General features: G+C 36.4%; 1 protein-coding gene across 1 annotated transcript; it reads left to right on the top strand.

Moving 5' to 3' along the window:
• Positions 1–4,961: 4,961 nt before the first annotated feature.
• LOC118062698 (glutamate receptor 2.8) lies at positions 4,962–9,268 on the top strand. Its single transcript, XM_073412546.1, is given in 6 exon segments — positions 4,962–5,285; positions 5,551–6,809; positions 7,509–7,815; positions 7,919–8,295; positions 8,297–8,317; positions 8,739–9,268. Coding segments are annotated over 6 exon segments (2,604 nt in total). The 5' UTR covers positions 4,962–5,029; the 3' UTR covers positions 9,123–9,268.
• The last annotated feature ends 12,747 nt before the right edge of the window (positions 9,269–22,015 follow it).

Below are 22,015 nucleotides of genomic sequence, written 5' to 3'. Positions count from 1 at the left end.
CTAGCACTAGAAATTAACTTAACCATTCTTTCTACCATGATCTCGTAAGGAATAAATGGTTCTTTATGTGCACACCAACACATATATTCCTCCATGAACCCTTTATATAGAAGATGCATCGTTACAACACTTGGATGGAGAAACTTTTTTATTTAGACACCTCCTGCATGGATACCTAATACCGCCTCCACTAATATTTCTCGGAATAGATGTTATGTAATTAATAAAACCCTGAACCCCATTACAATAATCCATCATCTGCAATCCTTGGGCTGAATCCTTATACATCCATGAACGATCATCTATGACTATATATTATATATATATATATAATGATGACAATAATATGTATTAATTAACTATGTTAAGTAAATAATCAACCTACTTTCATACTTCTCTTAATTCATTATCAATTATCTACATACATATAAATTTGTACACATTAATTTACAGAAATTATAACTCATCAATAAAATTGATAAAATATAAAATAGACCCGTTAAACAAGCCACTATTTATATTATTACAACACACCTAAGTTGAAAATTTGACATAAGTTTCAACAATTTACAACCAAATATAATTTTAGAAAATATAAAACAAACCACAACGTGTACGAAATCCTGTATCTATACAACAAGTTTCTTAGAGTAAAAAACAATAAAACAAGTAAACACCTAAACAAAATACATATACTACAAAAATATGCAATAAAAAAATTGACATTTCAAAATTATGTTCAAATTTTAAAAATGGTAAATTTACTTACTTCAAATGGAAAAATCATAATAAAATTGCTGTTGTGACTGGAAAGGTTGAGAAAGGATCAGCTGTGTTGAGATAGGGGGTGATGTTAAAAGAATCCACAAAAAATTACATGTCATCATGCTTTTTGGATTTATTTTTAAATCCTTTTATTTCGAATGGGGTTCTTTTGGTATTTACTGATAGAAATGACGACAAGAACAATTAGATTGGTAAATATTGTTGTTACCCATTTTTGGGTTAAAAAAGAGAGAGAAGAGTAGGAGCGAGATAAGGATGCTAGAATGGTGAAAAAAGGCCAAAATTGGTTGAGGAGATTCAAAAATGCAAAAGGGTGAAATTTGACAGTATATTTTTTTTTACTGATGAGAGCCCTATTGATAAGAAAAATTCAATTTGAGGAAAACAACTCTTAAATTAAATGTTTATGGACTCTATTAAAGTTTATCTAAGGTTTAATTGAATTTATAGAGGGTTTGATTGCAAGAAAAATAGATTTTTAAGTCAATTTAGGTTTTTATTGGAAAAAAATTAAAGTTCTGGGGTCCAATTATAATTTTAAAGAGTTGATTTAGTCAAATCAGAGGCTTAATTGCATAATTATTGAAGTTTGATGGCCAATTAGGGACTTGATTGAAACAATCCGAAACCAAGGACCAAACCGGAAAAGGAGCTAAAATCAAGGGATCTAATTACAGTTTATCCAGGGGCTTGATTACAAAATTGCAAAGACATCCAAGGACTAAATCAGAAATATGCATTTTGAATTAGAAAACAACGTCGTTTCCTTGACAATTGTTTATCACCTTCTTCATCTGTAACGGTTTCGACAGTGAATGAGTGCTATCAATGGAGCCGTTTCAGTCCGGGGGGGGCATGTTTCACGCCACCATGATGAACACCTGCCGTTACCAAGAAACGCTTATGTCCTCTGGCTAGAAAGCCAAAGGAGGAACTGCACCACAGGAGGGGGGAAAACGAAAAAGACAGGAAATAGAGGGGGAGAAGCAGAGAGAGAAAAAAAGAACGAGACAGTGAGGAGATTGAGAGAGGAGAAAAAAGAAGAGAAAGGGAGAGTAGGGGCAGAAGAACACGGGGAGAATAGAGGAGGAGAGAACGTGATAAAAAAAAGAGAAAAAAACAAAGAGTAACCGGAGAAAAAAGGAAAAAGAATAGTGGGGGAGGGAGAAGACAGAGATGAAAGGGAAGGGACTACAAGAAGAACTACACATAGAAACAAAAAAAAAGGAAGAACCAGAGGAACCGAAAGAAAAACAAACAAAAGGAGAGGAGAGAGGTCCAAAGCTTGTTGTTGCTTTCATCTTGCTTCCAGGTAAACGTCTCTAACTTTGCAGATAATGCACAAACACTGTGCACTTGAAGATTACTTACATCGTCACTGTAGCAGGCGCGTGTGAATTGTTCACGCATGCTCGCGGGTCTAAACCATCTAGGCCTAGCCCAGCCACATGGGTCGGGTTGGGCCCAGCTCGAAAATAAAAAAATTTCAAAAAAATTCTTTTAAAAAATCTATGATTTTTCGCAAATATTTTACTGCATTTTGATCAATATTAGTTTGTATTTTTATAGTGTAAAGATACAAATCCGGTATTAAATACCAGGTTTTCATAAAAAAAATTAATAAAATAAAATAAAATGTTTTGTTTTCATGCATACAACCAAGTTTCTCTAAAAAATATTTAAAAAATAAAATCATATTGTATTTTCATAAAACAAAGAAAATTTCAAAAATATGTATTAGCATGCATTTTGGCTTTAATAACTAGTTTATTAAAGTCGTGAGAAATAGGCCAATATTTCAAAAATTCCAAAAAAATATTTTGTTTTCTTTTAATATATGGGATTGCGACCTTATACGTAAGGCATATTTTGAATATTAAATTCTTTTGTTGACGTTAGAATGGTTAGGTTTTACCCAATAAGATAACAATCTCCTTACTGAGGAGAACTTTTCTTAAATCACAAACTGATCAACAACAAGAAAACACGACAAGACTTTAGATTTTATCAGACAATAAAACAATGCAGCTTACCTTAGATAGGAAGTATTTGGGGTGCTAATACCTTCCCTTTACACAACCAGTCCCCGTACCCGATCTCTAAGACCAATTAGGGTTCCTAGTGACCAGAATACTAGGTGGCGACTCCCATTCTATTTTTCCACTAATAAAAGACAAGAATTCATTGTCTCCCCATATTTTTCACATTTGAGGGAGGATGTTTTCACTGCGACGCCGCACACGTGCGATAAATACCATGCCAAAATACCAACAAAATATTTATGTTAGTGATTTCATTTGTATTCGTAGATTTTTTGGTAGTGATTTAAATGTTCCTCGTTGATACTTTAAAATTGGATATTAATTGGAGTCATTAAAGATAATACATATCATATTCTTTTCTTTATGAAATGAAGCAATTGTTCTCATAAATTGAGGTATAAAAGATATTTGAAACTAATATTTAGATGTTTATTAAATTACATGTATACTAAACTGATTCATATAAGGATTTCATATGGAGAGATTATATATATATAAAACATGAATGATATAAAAGTATTTGAGTGACTGAGAGAGGATTCAACACCCTAAAGGTATTAGAAAAATCATTCCACATGTTCTTGAATAATATTAATTATGAAATCCTTGCACAAGATGAAATGAAATTTGAAAAGAGTTTCAAATCTTATTTAAAGAATAAATAACTATAATATTGAGAATAAATATGATTTGACAGAGTAAATGCATTCTATACTCTAATATTTAAATTATAATGTTTTTGATGAAATGATTTTATAATTGCCTATTCTATAATGCTTAAGTCACGTGTGACGTGAAAGGAGAGAAGGTTAATATTGTTTTTCAAAATCTAGGTGGGCACAATGGGGATGGCAATGAAGATAATAATTACATTGAGAAACTAGTTACTAAAAGATTATGTCAACTATTTATGACTTTCTTAATACTTGATGAATCATAACATGTTGCTAGATATTATATTTGATCTTCAATTATAAATCAATTAATTTTTTTTTGAATTATAATAAATTCAAAGATAATTTATTAATCCTATTTTATTTAGAAATGTGATTCATATTTACGCAAACTTATTAGGAATCTAATAAGTCATACACATTAAGAATTATTAGTAAATAAATATATTGGGATGATTAATAAAATGCAACTTAATTATGAATAAGTTTTAAAAATTAAAGATTATATTTAATTAATAGAGAAAATTACAATTTTAGACCAATAAAAAACAAGTAGGGACTTGATTGAATAATTTTTTAAAATTATTTTGAAATAATATATGTAATATTTTCAAGGAGCCAAGTAATATTTTCATTTAAGATATTATTTTGGATCTGACATAACCATTAAACACTATAATCTTGAATTTGTGTTTAGGAAAAAAATTAAAGAAACAAAAAGTTACATTAGTTTTATTTCTATTTTTGTAATTATACGAGAATATTCCACATCAGTTAACTTCATGTGAACTTTCTATATGAATATATAATGCTATCAACATAAGCGATTTTTCCTCGGAAGAACAACTTGTATAGATTCCAAACTTCAAGGATATTGAAGAAATATTCAACGATTTTATGGGTATGTTCTGCCAGCCACCGTGTCCTTGCTTGGACAATGCATGCTTGTCTGTTACGAGGAAACTCCCCTACCCGGGACCAAATGCGATTAAATAGAAGACGACAAGACAGCTTGGAGAAAGACCCAAGGCATTGTTGACTATTGACCAGACTATTCTAAAATTCTAGCAGGATCTGCATACCTTATTGTCATTATTGCAGAATCTGGCATGCTTAGCAAGTAAACCAATTTTTACGGGAGCAATTCCTGGAATTTATAATGTCCCCGGCAGTATAGTAAATTAAAAGATAGAAGTGTTATATATATATATATATATATATATTAAAGCACGATTCTTAGATTAGACGCGTCTTTCGATCTCGATAAGACGACTTCACGTCAACTAAATATTCTATTTCAAATGAATATTCTTCCATTGGAAATGCATGGTCCTAATTAATTAACACTATATTGTTCAACGTTTCCGTAGTTTTGCTATATAGTATTTGTTTTAAATTCATAATATAATCCGTAATACGTAATGTTGACCAAGTAAAATGATCAGACTACTAACTGCGCATATATGTGTATGTGTGTGTATGTAGGGAAATTAAGCTCGAGCTCTATGTTACTGCCTTGAAGCACAAATGAACATGTTTAACCATATGATCTTCTCTTTCTTTGCATTAACCTTTTTATTTATGCTGAAGAAAACAGCAGCAGAGGGAGTCCATGCACAAGGCATCAATATTGGTGCTATAATCGATATGAGTTCACGTATTGGTAAAGAGCAGAGAGTTGCCATGGAAATTGCAATGGAGGATTTCTATGGCACCGGCAATCAGACCTTGTTTCTTCACATTAAAGATTCTCAAAGGGATCCTGTCTGTGCAGCTCTTGCAGGTATTTATTTCGCTGGCCTATCTTAATTAGTACTATGAACTTACTTGTTTACATCATTGCAATGGAGTAGACATGTTTTGCCTCATCTTTAAACACGCAGCTAGCGGCAGGTAACTAATTGTTGCTAAATATAATACTTTTAACAACAATTAATTTAGTGCTGATGAATTACAATTAAACTTGGCTACTTGTTCTACTGAATTAGAGTGCAGCATTAATTTGTTCTTAAAAGATTTTTAATTCTATATGTAATTTGAGTAAACAGCAATGGATCTCATCAACAATCAACAAGTACAAGCCATTTTAGGACCACAGACGTGGGAAGAGGCGTTATCAGTCGCTGAGATCAGTAGCCAAACTCAGGTTCCAATTCTTTCTTTGGCTGACACCACTCCCAAATGGGCAACAGAGCGATGGCCTTACCTGCTTCAAGCTTCACCTAGCAAGCAAGAGCAAACGAAAGCCATTGCAGCTATTGTGCAATCATGGAATTGGCATCAGGTCACTGTAATATACGAAGGTACGGATTCATCAGCTATTGAAGTCACACCATCTCTCTTTAATGCCCTGAGAGATGCAGGTGTAGGAGTCATCCAAGGTCTAGTCCTCCCTACTTTTGCTTCTACCATTACGTTGTCTAAAGAGCTCGAAAAACTTAAAAGTGAGCAGAGCAGAGTCTTTGTTGTTCATTTGTCCTTCCCTTTGGCCGTGCGACTATTTGAAAAGGCAAAGAAAATGAAAATGATGGAAAAAGACTATGTATGGATCACGACAAATCCCATTACAAGCCTTGTTCACTCCAATGCCTCTATTATCTCCTCTTCAATGCAGGGAGTAATAGGGGTCAAGAGTTATTTCTCTGAAAGAGGGCACCTTTTTCGTGAGATTCGTCAAAGATTTCGAAGGAAATTTAGCATAGAAAATCCTAAAGATGACAACAATGAACCTGGAATTTATGCAGCAGAGGCCTATGATGCAGTTTGGACAATGGCTGTAGCGTTGAATGGAAGTAACCGAGGAGGTCAAGAGTTGTTAGAAACAATTTTGCAAGTGGACTTCCATGGTCTATCAGGAAAAGTTCAGTTCATCAAATTCATCAACGAAAGAGCTCCTGCAAACAGATTTCATATCATCAATATAATTGGAAATAGTTACAAGGAGCTTGGGTTTTGGTCAAAAGGATTAGGCTTCTCTAAGACTATCCATGAAAATTCTATTTACCGCTCTTGTATGACTGATTGGGAGCAAGCGCTTTGGCCAGAGGGACCGTGGAATACTTCTTCAAGAGGATGGATTACCGCAACGAGTGCAAACCCATGGAGAATTGGTGTGCCTGGCGAATCAGGTTATAGAGAGTTTGTGCATGTGGAATATGATCACTTGGGAAACAATACTTCTTTTTCTGGATTTGCAATCGAGGTTTTCAGAGAAACTATAAAACGCTTGCCGTTCATTTTGCCATACGAGTTCATTGCCTTCAAAAACACTTCTTATGATGAGCTTGTAAAACAAATCCATCTCAAGGTAAGACACAAAAGAACAAATTTTTGTCCATTCACTTTTTCGTTTGATTTCGTGACCATTTGGCACTGATGTGCTCTTTAAGAAGCATAAGGTTACTTTCGGTTTTTTTCTTAAACATTGACTAGATAATTTCTAGGAAAGCAAACCATGCTCATAGTATCCATATTTTTGCTCACTTCTAATGATTATAATCTTCAATTAACGCCTAGAAAAAAGAGGTTATGGTTTGGCTTCAGAACATGGATGCCAGCTGAATATGTGTAAATTTGCCTTCGTTTTTGCTTTATTGGGAGGTCTAATGGTGTTTTGGGCTACTCAATCAATTAGAGATAGCCTACTCCCATTCATAAATCCCATCCAGTTTTTCTTAAGTTTTGAACCTGAGAAGTAAGCCTCTCAATGGCTTGGTTTGGTTGTCCTCTCAATGGAAGGCTATGTAGTTGACTGTACTTACTTTGAACTTAACTTGGATATGAATCTAAATTTGTTCATGAAAAGATTTGTCCTAGAAAGCAAGAACACTAGCATAATTATTTGAAAGAAAAGTCCACGCACACAAAAAAGCAAAACGTAAGAATCTTATTAACTCAAGTGATCATAAATGTTAGCAGTTCAAGTATGACGCAGTAGTCGGTGAATTTCTCTAATTTTCAAAGGCTTGTGATTGATCGGGCTTGAACTTTCTATCCATGTTAACAGAAGTATGATGCAGTAGTTGGTGATGTGGTAATATTGGCTAGCAGATACCAGCTCGCAGAATTCACAAAGCCTTACACGGAAACAGGATTGATGCTGATAGTCCCTGCTCAAGCAGGCAATAGAGAACTGTCATTTATCAGACCCTTCACAAAATCCATGTGGGTTCTAACTGCAGTCATAACTGTCTACAATGGTTTTATAATCTGGTTGATAGAGCGAAATCATTGCCCTTCACTTAAGGGTTCGATGCTGCATCAAACAGGAATAATGCTTTGGTTAGCCTTCAACACTCTTTTCTCGTTACATGGTAAGATTCCTTTACCACCCGTCTCTTAATTTTTCTTCTCGGATCTAGAAACTATAGTAATTCCATGTTGATATATAATAGAACTAATAATATTTTGGTATAGGGGGGAAAATGCATAGCAATCTATCCAGGATGTCGATGGTAGTCTGGCTGTTCGTGGCGCTAGTAATCACACAGACTTACACTGCTAACCTTTCGAGCATGCTTACTGTCCAGAAGCTTGATGGTGCTGCTCCTAATGTCGAGGCCCTGCTAAATAGCAATGCCGTTGTTGGATATGGCACAGGTTCCTACCTGCAAAATTATTTGGTGGATGTTTTACGTTTCAAGACGCAAAACATCAGGAATTATACCACATTGGAAGCTTATGCTCAAGCATTCAAGAACAAAGAAATTGCTGCTGTCTTTCTTGAAGTTCCTCTGGCCAAATTATTCCTAGCAAAATACTGCCGCCGCTTTGTCTCAGTAGGGCCAACGTACAAAAGTCGGAGGGTTTGGATTTGTAAGATATCCCCTACTGATTCATTTTCCTTTTATTTTTTTTCCTGTGAAAAAAGCAGGGACTGAAATGGACATTTGCAAAACATAAATAAAACTGTATCACATGAACATGCTGCATTTGGAATAAACTGTACTCGAGAGAATCAATTCTATACTGTCTAGAAACCACACTATACTGCAACCCAAGACATTGATCATATCACTTGTGTTTCACACTTGCTGTTGCACTGTCCACTAATCATGGTCCTCTCTTTCTGAACTTACATAGAACAGTGAGAAATGAAACTTTGCTCAACATATAATTTTAGATTAGTGGCATGGTGGGAAGATAGTGATTGTAGCCTTATTCCTGTCAGCCCTAATGACATTGTAGGTTTATATGATCAGTGTAATTAATGGAAGTTTCATGATTTGTGTCTCAGGCATTTCCTCGTGGATCTCCATTACTTCCTAGCATCGACGAAGCTCTACTGAAAGTATCTGAAAATGGAATTCTAATGGAACTAGAGAACAGATTCATTAATCCAGGAAATTGCCCAGATGTGGAAGATGAAAATCATAGCCTTAGCCTCAGAAGCTTTGGTACACTCTTCATAATAACCACCGGCACTTCAACAATCTCCCTTGCAATCTACATTTTCTCGAGAGGCAATTCCATGCTCGGATACGCAACCATATGGAGACTTATGTTGGCTGCAATGAGGTTTTGGGCCTGTCAAAGGCAGATCACTGGAAGATCAAGCAATGCTGAGAATTCTGTTAATAATATGGCTCCGCAGGCATCAGGTATGCAATCTCTTGTATGATGTATATAAACCCAAAAGTTGGGGCTTAATCTATCATATGTCTCAATTATTCAAAATTGCTCCTATATCATTAATTTCTTTATTATAGAATGTATAGCATATATATTTATAGAAAATTAATGTAGAATTAATTCAATGTTATAATCCCTACGGTTACTGCCATAATCTAGCCTACATATATAAATAAAAAAGGTTGGTTAAGGCTAATCTAAGTCATTCTATTATTCTTAATTTTCTTCAATAACATTTTAATTTGTAAATATAAAATTGGTTCAATTATTGGATATGATATGAACTAACAATTTTCTAATACGAAGAAAATTGAACTCACATACTAATTGAAGGAATTGAGCTGTACAACTCATATATAGATTCAAAAGTGTTGTTCTTTATTGACATGGAGAATTAAATGATGAAGAGCATCCTCTACACATCTGATGAAGACTATTCCATTAGCCACTGTGTTTAAGGGCCTCTGTTAATTACATGGACCGACTGATCATCGATAATTACAACTATGTTTTTCTAATTTAATGTTTTGATATCGTAACTACTCTTTGATTAGTCTAACAAATTAGTCTCAAGGAACATGTCTATCTATTGATATATTATATATTCAATATGTTGATTGATTATTTAATTAATTAATATGCTATCTGTGATTTTTTTTTTTTTCCTTCCAATGAAGAGAAATTACAATTACAAACATAATCCTGAGCTAAGAAAAGTAGCAGACTCCTAAATTAAGCGAAGTGTGAAATTTTTAACTTAACTTTAATAGATAAGAGAAAGAAAGAAAAAAGATATTGCCCAAAACTATAAACTATGTAAAAATGCTAAGTAAATAAAGAAAAATAAATAAAAAAAGCGATAAAAAATAAATTATAAGAAAGTGATAAAATAAAGTTAGTAAATTGCATAAAACTTGAGAGTAAGTTTTATATGTGGGCTAACTATTATTTCCAGATACTAGATTACTTATTTATAATTTTACAAAGATAGAATTTTACATAAATTTAAAAATCTAATTCTATAAAAAGTATAAATAACAAATAAAGGTTATACAATCTTAATCCTAATATAATTAATCCTCTTTATTCACGCGTATCTTTTCTGGTAGCTCTATGTGCTCTTGTTATATATGTTGTAATATACCACTAGTTCATATGCTAAATACTTTTGTTCTGCATAAGACTTAATTGTTGACCATTAATCTGAATCTAATAGCGAACAATTTCTGTCTATTTCTAATGAAAATGACATATAGATACTTGAATTTTCTTATATAAATACTAGTTGAATCTTAATCAAAATCTCTTAAATTGTTTAAGAGAATATGATAGTATAGTTACGTTCTTATTGTTTTTCAATTAAGCTTTTTATTGATAAAATTTGAAATTAATTATATGATATTTCTTTTAAAAAATTCAACAGAAATTAAAAAATTAATTTGAATATACATGGAAATTATAAAATGTTTTATGTCCACATATTCTATATTAAAAAGGGATAAATTTATATAATTCGAAAATCAATAAATTATGAAATATTCAAAAATAAACAAAATATGACACCAGACCACTTTTACAACTAAATTCTTAATTGATATTCAATTCAAAATGTTTTTACAATAAATAGTCAAGCTTGGAAAAACGTAACTATGCTACAAATCTATAGCTGGAAATCCTGGATATATACTAGAGTCGTGATTCTCTTTTTGAATTGATTTACAAACTTGAAGCGTATTTCCAAATTTAAATTTAATGTTTTACATTAAAAAGTCAAGCAGTTTCGACACGTATTTCCAAGGAGTGGAGTTGCGCTGAAGCATTAATTTCCAGGAACTGGGCTTCCACGGAAACCTGGCGTGTAAATGTCCATTACTTTGAAGGGTTTTTTTCGTACCTGACAAATGAACTTCAACCATGTATTCTTTCTCGCGTGCATGGCAAGCAGCCCCACACAGAAAAATCCTCGTCTTTACTTTGTGTGGCCTTTTCACACAAGTCAAATACAATTGGCGTGCATCCTATCGGTCTTCCACTTGCACTGTGCTTGTGGATTCGAGTATCGGACCTCCTACTCGTGACGAAGACGTTCTCCTATAAAAACGTTTCCACATTATCGAGCCACGAAAATCCCTGTGCACTTTCCATTGGGATATCAACGATCTGCGGCTATGAAATTAATTCCATCTTCCTCTGTAACCCAATATTCAAGGTATAATTTTCTGATAATTAATTGAGAAAGCGAAAAAAGACATTGACAGCCTGAGAATCGAGAAAGTTGGACCTACAATACGTACGGGAATAAATCTCATAGCCGTCATTGGACCGTTGACAAGTATGTGATTCCTATTAGAGAATAATATAAATTATATTATGAAATCTCATATAATAATTTAAATTATTGAGTTGAGATAGTTATTTAATATGGTATCAGAACCTTGATGACTTAGTGGTAACGAGTTCGAATCTCACTATCCCTATTATTTGATAAAATTAAGTATAAGATAATGTGGACCTGTACAAGTGTTAAGCCCAAAAAGCTTTTACTTGAGAGAGTGTGTTATAAAATAATATAAATTATATCCTGAAACCTCACCTAATAACTTAAGCTATTAGATTAAGATGATTCTTTAATAATTTCATGGCAGACATTACAAGTTATACTTCTAGTTGTCTCATATGTAGAAGTAGCAATCGTAGATTGGCCCCTCAGACATAGGATCTTGGCTCTTTTATTCATAGAAATAACTTGGATGGTTTCCTTCCTTGTATATATACATGGAAGAGAGGAAACGAGTAAAAATGGAGAAATTTCTCTTATCTTGTTTGGAAATGAGAATGGAAGAGAGGAAAGGAAAAATATTAGGGTTAACGACAAAATACCTTTTCTAATGGGATCAATCAGTTATCCCTTAAATGTGATCTAATCAACTATATACTTCTGACCCCTCTTTCCTTCAAATCAGTTGACATAATTTTTTAAATTCCCACCTATAACTACAGAATTTAAAGACATATTAAATTTAAAATTTAAAAGGTGAAGAAATTAGGAGTGAAAGAGATTGACGTTTTTCTTATTTCAGTCCAGCAAGGTTACATACATATATATATGGAAACAGAGCTAGACTTTGTTTCAATCTCTCTCAGATGATTATCCTTTTACATATAGGATTGTAATAGTACACGTTATTATCTTTAACTATAACTATACTTTCAGGAGCTAACAGATGATGGAGTATGACTAGGATATAAACACATGAGATAATGGAGTATGACTAGGATATAAACACATGACGTAGGATATTTCCAATACTCCCCCTCAAGCTGGATCCAGAGGATTAATGGATCCAAGCTTGCTCAATAACCAGTGAAATTGAATTGATGGCAGAACTTTGGTGAACATATCTACCAACTGATCATTGGTATGCACATGTTGTGTAGCAATAAGCTTTGACTGGACTTGTTGACGAATGTAGTAGCAATCTACTTCAATATGCTTCGTACGTTCATGAAAAACAGGATTAGACGCAATGTGCATGGCGGCTTGATTATCACAACAAAGAGTCATGGGAAGATTACTTGGACAACCTAGATCGGTTAGAAGTTGATTGAGCCATACAAGCTCACATGCAGCTGAGGCCATAGCACGATATTCAGCCTCTACGCTAGATCGAGCCACCACACGTTGCTTTTTGCTTTTCCATGAAACAAGTTTACCACCAACAAACATACAATAACCTGTAGTTGATCGACGATCAAGTGCGTTACCTGCCCAATCAGAATCAGAGTATCCCATAATATTCGTATGCCCGTTATTATTCATAACTATGCCACGACCAATAAAGCCTTTCAAATATCGCAAAATGCGTTTCACCATGCCTTCGTGTTGAGTGGTTGGAGCATGCATGTGTTGACTTACAAGACTAATAACAAATGCAATATCAGGTCTCGTGATAGTCAGATAAATGAGTTTCCCAACAAGTTTCTGATAATTGCTAGGAGAATCAGTAGCTTTTCCATATGAATCTAGCTTTAATTTGCTATCTAGTGGAGTGGCAGCTGGTTTAGTGTGTAACAACCCTGATTCTTGAAGTAGATCTTCAATGTATTTTCGTTGATTTAGAAACAGCCCTTTGCTGGAAGTTGCCATTTCAATTCCAAGAAAGTACTTCAACTGCCCCAGATCCTTGATAGGAAATTGTTGACGGAGGTTCTCTTTCAACTGAGTAATAGAGTCTTTGTTGTTGCCTGTGATGATGAGGTCGTCCACGTATATCAATACCATAAGATTATCATTTTTTTTGAGTTGGACATAAAGTGAAGAATCAGCCGAACTCTTTGAAAAACCGAGTGTTTCAAGGGCAGTGCTCAATTTAGCATGCCAGGCACGAGAACTCTGTTTCAATCCATAAATGGATTTATGTAGGTGGCAGACCATTTTATAATCCTTTCTTTGAGGGTGTCCTGGAGGGAGCTTCATAAACACTTCTTCTTCAAGATTTCCATGCAGAAAAGCATTTTTAACGTCCATTTGCGATAGAGCCCACCCATTATTGATAGCAACAGATAATAGAACCCTGACAGTGGTCATTTTGGCCACTGGGGTGAAGGTCTCTTTGTAGTCAATTCCGAACTTCTGAGTGAATCCTTGAGTAACCAGGCGAGCTTTGTGTCGATTAATGGAGCCATCTGAGTTGAATTTCGTTTTGAATATCCAACGACTACCAACTGCATGTTTTCCAGGAGGGATAGGTACTATACTCCAGGTTTTATTTTCTTCAAGGGCTGTTAGTTCTTCAGCCATAGCCTTTTGCCAGACAACTTGGGATTGAGCTTCATGAAAGTTCTTAGGCTCATGAACACTGGAGATAGCTGTAAAAAAAGCTGTGTGCAGAGGTGATAATCTTTGATAAGTCTGGAATTTAGTAATTGGGTACCTGACAGAATGAGCAACATAGTCTTGTAATTTTGCAGGAGGTTGACGGGTCCGTGGAGGATTGCGTCTCAGAAGTTCTGCCCTGTCTTGATTATTGGATGATTGTTGTTCAATATGGACATTAATGCCTTTTGGAAGAACATCACTAGAAGTCTCTAAATTATCATCAGAGATAGTGACAGGGAGAGATGGAGTTATAGTGTGATCTGTAGCTGGACTAAGTGGTTCTGGAGAATGCTCAAGATGAAGATCAATCCCAGGTAGTGATGAATTTGTAGAGTGATCAGTGTTGAGTAACGGGAAAAATTCTAAGAGAGTCTCTTCTTGACTAGTGCCTTCAAAGTAAGGACTAGTTTCAACAAACCGTACATCTCTAGTGATAAATTGTTTCTTGGATTTAGGCTCATAACATTTGTATCCTTTCTTAGTTTGTGAGTAACCCAGGAATATGCATTTAATAGCTCTGGGGTCAAGTTTGTCACGCAGAGTAGCTGGTAAGTGTACGTAACATGTACACCCGAACACTTTAAGGTATGTCAGATCTGGTTGTTTTTCCTGCAAAACTTCAAGCGGACTTTTAAAATCCAGCACGCGGCTGGGAAAACGATTTATAAGATGAGTAGCAGTAAGAACACCATGAGACCAAAAAGATTTGGGCACATTCATTTGAAGCATTATGGCTCGAGTTTTCTCTAACAGATCATGATTTTTGCGTTCAGAAATTCCATTTTGTTGGGGTGTATTAACACAACTGGTCTGATGCAATATGCCATTAGAGTTTAAGTAGTTTGTCATAATATGGGACATGTATTCGGTGCCATTATCAGAACGAAAAATTTTAATTTTGGCTGAGAATTGGGTAGTAACCAATGTATGGAAATTTCTAAAATTTTCAAACACTTCACATTTTGATTTTAACAGATAGACGCAAGTAACTCTAGAGAAATCATTAATAAATGTTACAAAGTATTTAAAACCATTAAGAGAGGTGGAGAAGGGTCCCCAAACATCTGAGTGAACAATTTCAAATGTTTGAGTAGTGTGAGACACAGATGATTTAAAAGGAAGCCTGGATGATTTGAAGAAATGACAAGTTTCACAATTAAGAGTTTCTTTAGACAAAACTGAAGTTGCTTTATTGAAGACAGACACTGAAGGATGGGCAAGACGTTGATGCCATAGAAGGTGTTCATTAAGAGGAGCAGAAATGGCTTGAAATCCTTTTGAAATCCGGGAATCAGGAGTAAAGTAGTAGAGTCCATACAGGTGGAATCCTTCACCAATCATCCTCTTGGTGATGAGGTCCTGAAAGATAACTTTGTAAGGCGAGAATATAACTTCACAATTAAGTGAGGTTGTCAGTTTTTTAACGGAAAGTAACTGGAAGGGAAAAGAAGGAACATAAAGAACATCAGAGTTGACATTGTGTGACACAAGTTTCATTTTTCCCTTACCCTTTATAGGAGCCCCTTTCCCATTTGCTACTGAGACACACGTAGGGGTAGAAAAGAAGGTGAAATCAGAGAAATTAGTTAACTTATTAGACATGTGATCAGTGGCACCTGAATCAATAACCCATAAATCATGAAAACTACCAATCTCTAATGCAGTCATAAGGGCAAGTAGAATACCTTGCCTATTTTCAACGTTTGCATCAGCCATGAATCCTGCAAACTGACTGAGAATGGTTGTTGTCTGATTCTGTCCTCCATTTGAAGTTGTTTCCTGACCATGTTTGTTTTGCAAATAATGTGCAAATTCATTCAGCAGGGCAACGGGGCTGGAGGTGAATGACTCTGTGTGACTTGTAGCTGAATTTGCTTTATGCTGAGTAGCAGACTTCCCTTTTTTATCTTTGTTAAATTTTTGTTTTATTTCTGGGTGCAGACTCCAGCATCGGTCAATTGTATGTCCAATATTGAGACAATGTTGACATTTGAGATCTGGTCGTTTCCCTTTGTAGACTTTTCCTTCTGGGTATGGTCGAGCAAGATAAGCACTAACACCGGGATTACATGGAGTGACAGTGCGGGATATGACTTTTCGACGACTTTCTTCACGTTGGATTGTGGCGCACACACTTTGAAAAGATGGGAGTTCAACATTCATTAAAATGTGACTCCTTAAATCCTCAAATTCAGGATTAAGGCTAGCCAATAATTGGAAGATCCGGTCTTCCTCAGTTCTCTTTTGCAGGATAGTGGCATCTATTGTATGAGGTCGATAGATCTCCAACTCACTCCATAGTCTTTTCAAGTTTCCCAGTAAGTTGACAAATGATTTCCCATCTTGATTAATATTGGCAATATCTCGATTAATCTGAAAAATCCGGGCAGAATTGTTTTGATTTCCATACATATCACGAATGGCATTCCAAAGATCCAAAGAGGACTCAGAGTAACTAAAAATTTCAGCAAGATTGCGCTCCATTGAATTTAGGAGCCAAGACATGACTAGTTGATCTTTTGATAACCAGGCTTCATATTCTAATGAGCCAACCTCAGGGGATTTTATCGTACCATTGATAAATCCCAATTTTGATCTTCTACCAAGAGAAATTGTGATTGCTCTAGACCAAGGAAGATAATTAAATTCATTCAACAATACATAGCTCAATTTATGAGCAGTGTTGATATCACTATCAGCAACGATGGATAAGGAGGCCACCATCTCCTTTGTTCCTCCAACTGTATCATGACTTTCAAAGTTGGCCATGACAAAACACAAGGGAGGGAATTAAAACAGGGAGCGAGAGATCGCCGCTCTAATACCATGAAGAAATTAGGAGTGAAAGAGATTGACGTTTTTCTTATTTCAGTCCAGCAAGGTTACATACATATATTTAGGGAAACAAAGCTAGACTTTGTTTCAATCTCTCTCAGATGATTATCCTTTTACATATAGGATTGTAACAGTACACGTTATTATCTTTAACTATAACTATACTTTCAGGAGCTAACAAATGATGGAGTATGACTAGGATATAAACACATGAGATGATGGAGTATGACTAGGATATAAACACATGACGCAGGATATTTCCAATAAAAGGAGATATAAACAAAATTATAGTAAAAAAAATTTGAAACACGAAAATTTCAATTTGAAACTCTTGGATAAGTTTAGTGTAAAATTGATGTTTGTGATCGATGAGGGGTAATATTTTAATTAACCCAAAATACTAATTAATAAAAATGTTACTTCATTATCCTCGTTTAATCAACAAAAAACCGAACACCCCATATTTTTTTAAAAGAAAATTTTTTCTTACTTTCTTTCCAAGCACTTTTTTTCACCTTCCAAATAAACAAAAATGACAATTTCCACATTCATCCTTTTTGTTTTTTTTTTCCACTTATTTTATTTTCTTGAACAAGTTGTAAGGTCAAAAAATATATCTATAATATTGATGATTCTCCAGAATCCTGAATGCCAAGGAAAATATATGTCACGACACTTGGATTATAGATGATCACGTGTACATGTCAATCTTCTATTCTTCATATATCAACCTTAACAATGTGCTTTTACTTCTTCTTCCTTATGCTGCATTCTTCCTAGAGACTAGGTATGTAACAGTACCCCTTCCATGCAAGATTCTTGTCCCAAGAATCAAAAGAAAGATCAGTTTACGTAGCAATATTAAAGTCTGGGAATTGCAACTGTAACTCTGTCAATTCCTCCCAAGTAGCATCTTCAGGGAACGAATTCAACCACTGAATTAAGCCTGCCACCATAGCTGTATTACCCTTCTTCATAAGTCTCCTCTCCAGTATTGTAACTGGATACACCTTTACCCTGCCCTCCTCATCTATGATTGGCAGGGCTTGAGAAATGATGGCCACTTCTCCTAATTTTTTCCTTAATAACGACATATGGAACACAGGGTACACTGCACTTCCTGGGGGTAACTGGAGTTTATATGCAACTGTACCGATGCGTTCAAGGACTAGGTATGGACCATAGTACCTAGGGTTTAACTTGTAATGTTTCCTGTACATAACACTGCCCTGCCTGTAAGGTTGAAGCTTTAGAAAAACCCAATCTCCTATCGAAAATGTCCTTTCTGATCGTCTCTTGTTGGCCACTTGCCCCATCCGATTTCGTGCCCCTTCTAGCAAGCCTTTTATTAATTGATCCATATTGATCCTCCTCTATTTCCATTCCCCCACTGCAGCTACTTGAGTGGCCTCCATAAGCACCATCTCTCTGGCTGGAGGTTCTTAACCATACAAAGCCTGGAATGGGGACATGCCAATAGTGGAATGGAAACTGCTATTATACCACCATTGTGCTATGGATATCCATTGATGCCACTTCCTTGGACAATGCATAGTAATACATCTTAAGTAAGTCTCGAGGCACTGATTTACCCTTTCAGTCTGCCCATCCGTTTGTGGGTGGTATGCTGTGCTTAATAACAGCTTGACCCCTAGGTGTTTGAACAATTCTTTCCAGAATAAGCTTATGAATACTTTATCCCTGTCGGTCAAGATTGTGGCAGGCAAGCCTTGGAACTTGTAGACATGATCTAAGAAAGATTTAGCAACATCCTGAGTTGTGAATGGATGTGCTAGGGTGATAAAATGTCCATACTTGGTGAAACGATCAACAATGACCATGATAGTGTCTCTGCCTTCTGATTTTGGAAGCCCTTCTATGAAGTCCATGGTAATATCCTGCCAAGGACCATGTGGAGTAGGAAGAGCTTGTAACAACCCAGGGTAAGACACCCTCTCAGCCTTGGCCTGTTTACAAATATCACACTGTTGCGCTAGTTGGTAGACCATTTTCTTCATGGCAGGCCAGTAAAAATGACCCTTAAATCGCCTATATGTATTCTGAATGCCTGCATGCCCTCCAATATAGGAATCATGGGTAGTTTTGACGAGTTCCTCTCTCAATGACCCTGCAGCTCCTATCACAATTCTCCCCTTGTACTTCATCACCCCGTTAGTATAGGTAAAATTTGAAGCTTGTGTAGCATCTATCATTTTACTCTATATGATGTCCTGTAACTTGGCATCATCCTTGTAAGAGCTGTAAACCTGATCATACCAAGATGGAACCACTTGTGTTATGGCTGTGAGCCATCCTCCCGTAGTATCTGTTCCTTGGTCGCTACCTTCACTCTGCATATTCCTTCTTGATAGAGCATTGTCGCACCCCAAAAATATCTCATTCGGCGCGCGGCATCGGGCTGACGATTTAAGTCTCGTTGTTGTTGTTTGTTTGAATTTGGTTCGTTGGAGTCGCCACCTAGTAATTGATTTCGGGCTACTAGGAAACCGGATGTACTGGTCTTGTCAGAGATTCGCGGGTAAAGGACTGGTTGTGGTTAGGGAAGTTATTAGCACCCCTAACGCACCCTACCTGAGGTAAGCTGCTTCATGGTTTTGACGTGTTAAAGAAGTTTTAATAATTGTCTTTTCATCGGAAAAGAGAAATATCACTTACGTATAAGTTAATAATTCTTAACCGTGATCCAATCAAAATATTAAATTCTTCTTTAATATCTGCAATTTTATCATTAAAAAATAAAATAAATATATATAAAAAATAAAACACATACAAACACAGACATTCACTTTCACTATTTTTATTTCTTTTCTTTTTTTTTCTTTTTTTTTTTCTTTTCTTTTCTTTTCTTTTCTTTTCTTTTACATCCATATTTACAAAATACAAATACAAATTCAAAATAAATAAATAAAAATTACATTAATTAATTTAAAAATTACAAAATAGTCCCTAGAACTCCAGAAATTGCAGGGAAGGACTTCTGCATCAGCTGGAACAGTGGCGGCGCGTCTCCCCACGCGCCACCGTCACTGGCGGCGCGTGGGTTCACGCGCCGCCGCAAGAAAAACACAACAACAGGGGGGTCTGGATCGACTTCTCCCCATCATCCTTTCGTCGCCGGCGGTGACCTGCAAAGCAAATCCCAAACCCAGCAAGCAGTTGATTTTAGTTTTTTGTTTTAGATCTGCTTTTAATTTTTTGTTTTCTCCGATCTGCTCCTTCTTCAGATCATCTTCTTCCCGGGTCAGTTCGTTAGGGGTTCCGTCTTCTTCTCCTCTGCTCCGGGTGGCAGATCTGGGCGGTGTCTGTGGCGGTGGCAGCCGATCTATGGACGGCGCTGCTGGGGTTGCTGCTGTGTGGTCTTCACTCCGGTCGGTGGCAGCGGTGGCTGCTCTGGTCGCAGCAGAGGGAGAGGCTGTCTTGGGGCTGCTGGTTGCTCGACCGCCGCTGGAGGCTGATTGAAGAGCAGAGGATGAAGCAGCGGCGGACCGATCCGGGTCCGTGGGGGACGCTGCCGCTGACGGAGAAGCCTGGCTGAGAGGAAAAGGTGGAGCTGGAAAAATGGGGAGAAAGAGCAGATGCCGGGAAGAGGACTGAGGGAAGTGGCTGTTTGGTTTTGTTTGGTGGCCGAAAGAGAAGTGAGGGGCAGTGGCTGAAGAGGACGAGGTCGGTGGTGTTGGTCGGGTCTGTGGGGAGGAGACGGCTGTGAAGAAAAAAAATCAAAACCGGGAGAGGGTTGCTCTGATTTCTCTTTTGGCAGAGGAGAAGTAGGCGGCGGCGTGAACAAAAAAGGTTCCAGCGGGAGGGGCTGCTGTTTGGAAAAAATGGGGAGCCTTAGTCTTGGCCGGCGGCTGGAGAAAAGAAAAATAAAAAATCCAAAGGGTGGGGGGCTCCGGCGGCTGCCTTTGGTTAGGGATGGATTTTAGGGTTTTTTGTGGTTTAGGGTTTTTTTTGTTGAATTTTCTGGTGTTTCCAAAATTAGCCCCCCCCTTGTTTGAGTTAAAGACCAGTATTTATAGGCAAAAATGTTGCTAGGTTTTTCAACTTGGTCCCTCAACTTCTTTCTTTTTGTAAATTTTGATTTTTCTTATTTTTTTGTATTTTTTGAAACGAGCAATATCAACGTCGACTCAAAATGCGGAAAATCAATGATTTAAAAATGATGCGTGAAAAGTCGAACACGTTTGAAAATCTTTTAACAATTTAAATTCTTTTTTAGACGACGTTAAAAATGCTAAAATGATGAAAATATATATAAAAAAAACATATTTTTTGGATTTTCATTGTTTTTCTCTATTTTTGGATTTTTTGAAAATATATCAAAAACATGGGTCAAAAATTGGGTAGCAACAGATGCCCCCTCTTTACAATGCTTACGAAGCAAAACTCCTCAAAATTTTGCATAGTAAGCTTTGTAAAGAAAACAAAAGGAAAATGATTTCATTATCTTGGGCGACCTGCCCACACACTCACACTGATCTATTTTCACGGGCGACCTGCCCACACATACTCACCCTAGTCTATTTTCACGGGCGACCGACCCACACTCTCCCAATAGTCTATTTTCACGGGCGACCTGCCCACACATTGGGTTTACCTGAGATCCCATCTGGCGACCTCATTCAACTGGAATGAAATATGCGTAACTCGGTTAACCTGAAATCCCATCTGGCGATTCCCTTTAACCAAAGCTACATGAGATCCCATCTGGCGACCTCATTCTGGAGCTAAACTGTGTGTAACTCGGTTAACCTGAAATCCCATCTGGCGATTCCCTTTAACCAAAGCTACATGAGATCCCATCTGGCGACCTCATTCAATGGAACGAAATATGTGTAACTCGGTTAAACTGAAATCCCATCTGGCGATTCCCTTTAACCAAAGCTACATGAGATCCCATCTGGCGACCTCATTCTGGTCTCATTGTACGGGTGACGAACCCTAGTGCTGGTCTCATTGTACGGGTGACGAACCCTATGTTGGTCTCATTGTACGGGTGACGAACCCTAGTGCTGGTCTCATTGTACGGGTGACGAACCCTAGTGCTGGTCTCATTGTACGGGTGACGAACCCTATGTTGAAAGAATATGAAAAGGTGGTCTCGTTGTGATGGGCGACCTACCCAAATAGAAAGAATGTGATGTGCGGTC

The sequence above is a fragment of the Populus alba genome, chromosome 1, assembly GCF_005239225.2.
Source record: "Populus alba chromosome 1, ASM523922v2, whole genome shotgun sequence".
Lineage (NCBI taxonomy): Eukaryota > Viridiplantae > Streptophyta > Magnoliopsida > Malpighiales > Salicaceae > Populus > Populus alba.
Note: the sequence above shows the minus strand (reverse complement) of the source record. Positions and strands in the feature narration are given on the sequence as shown.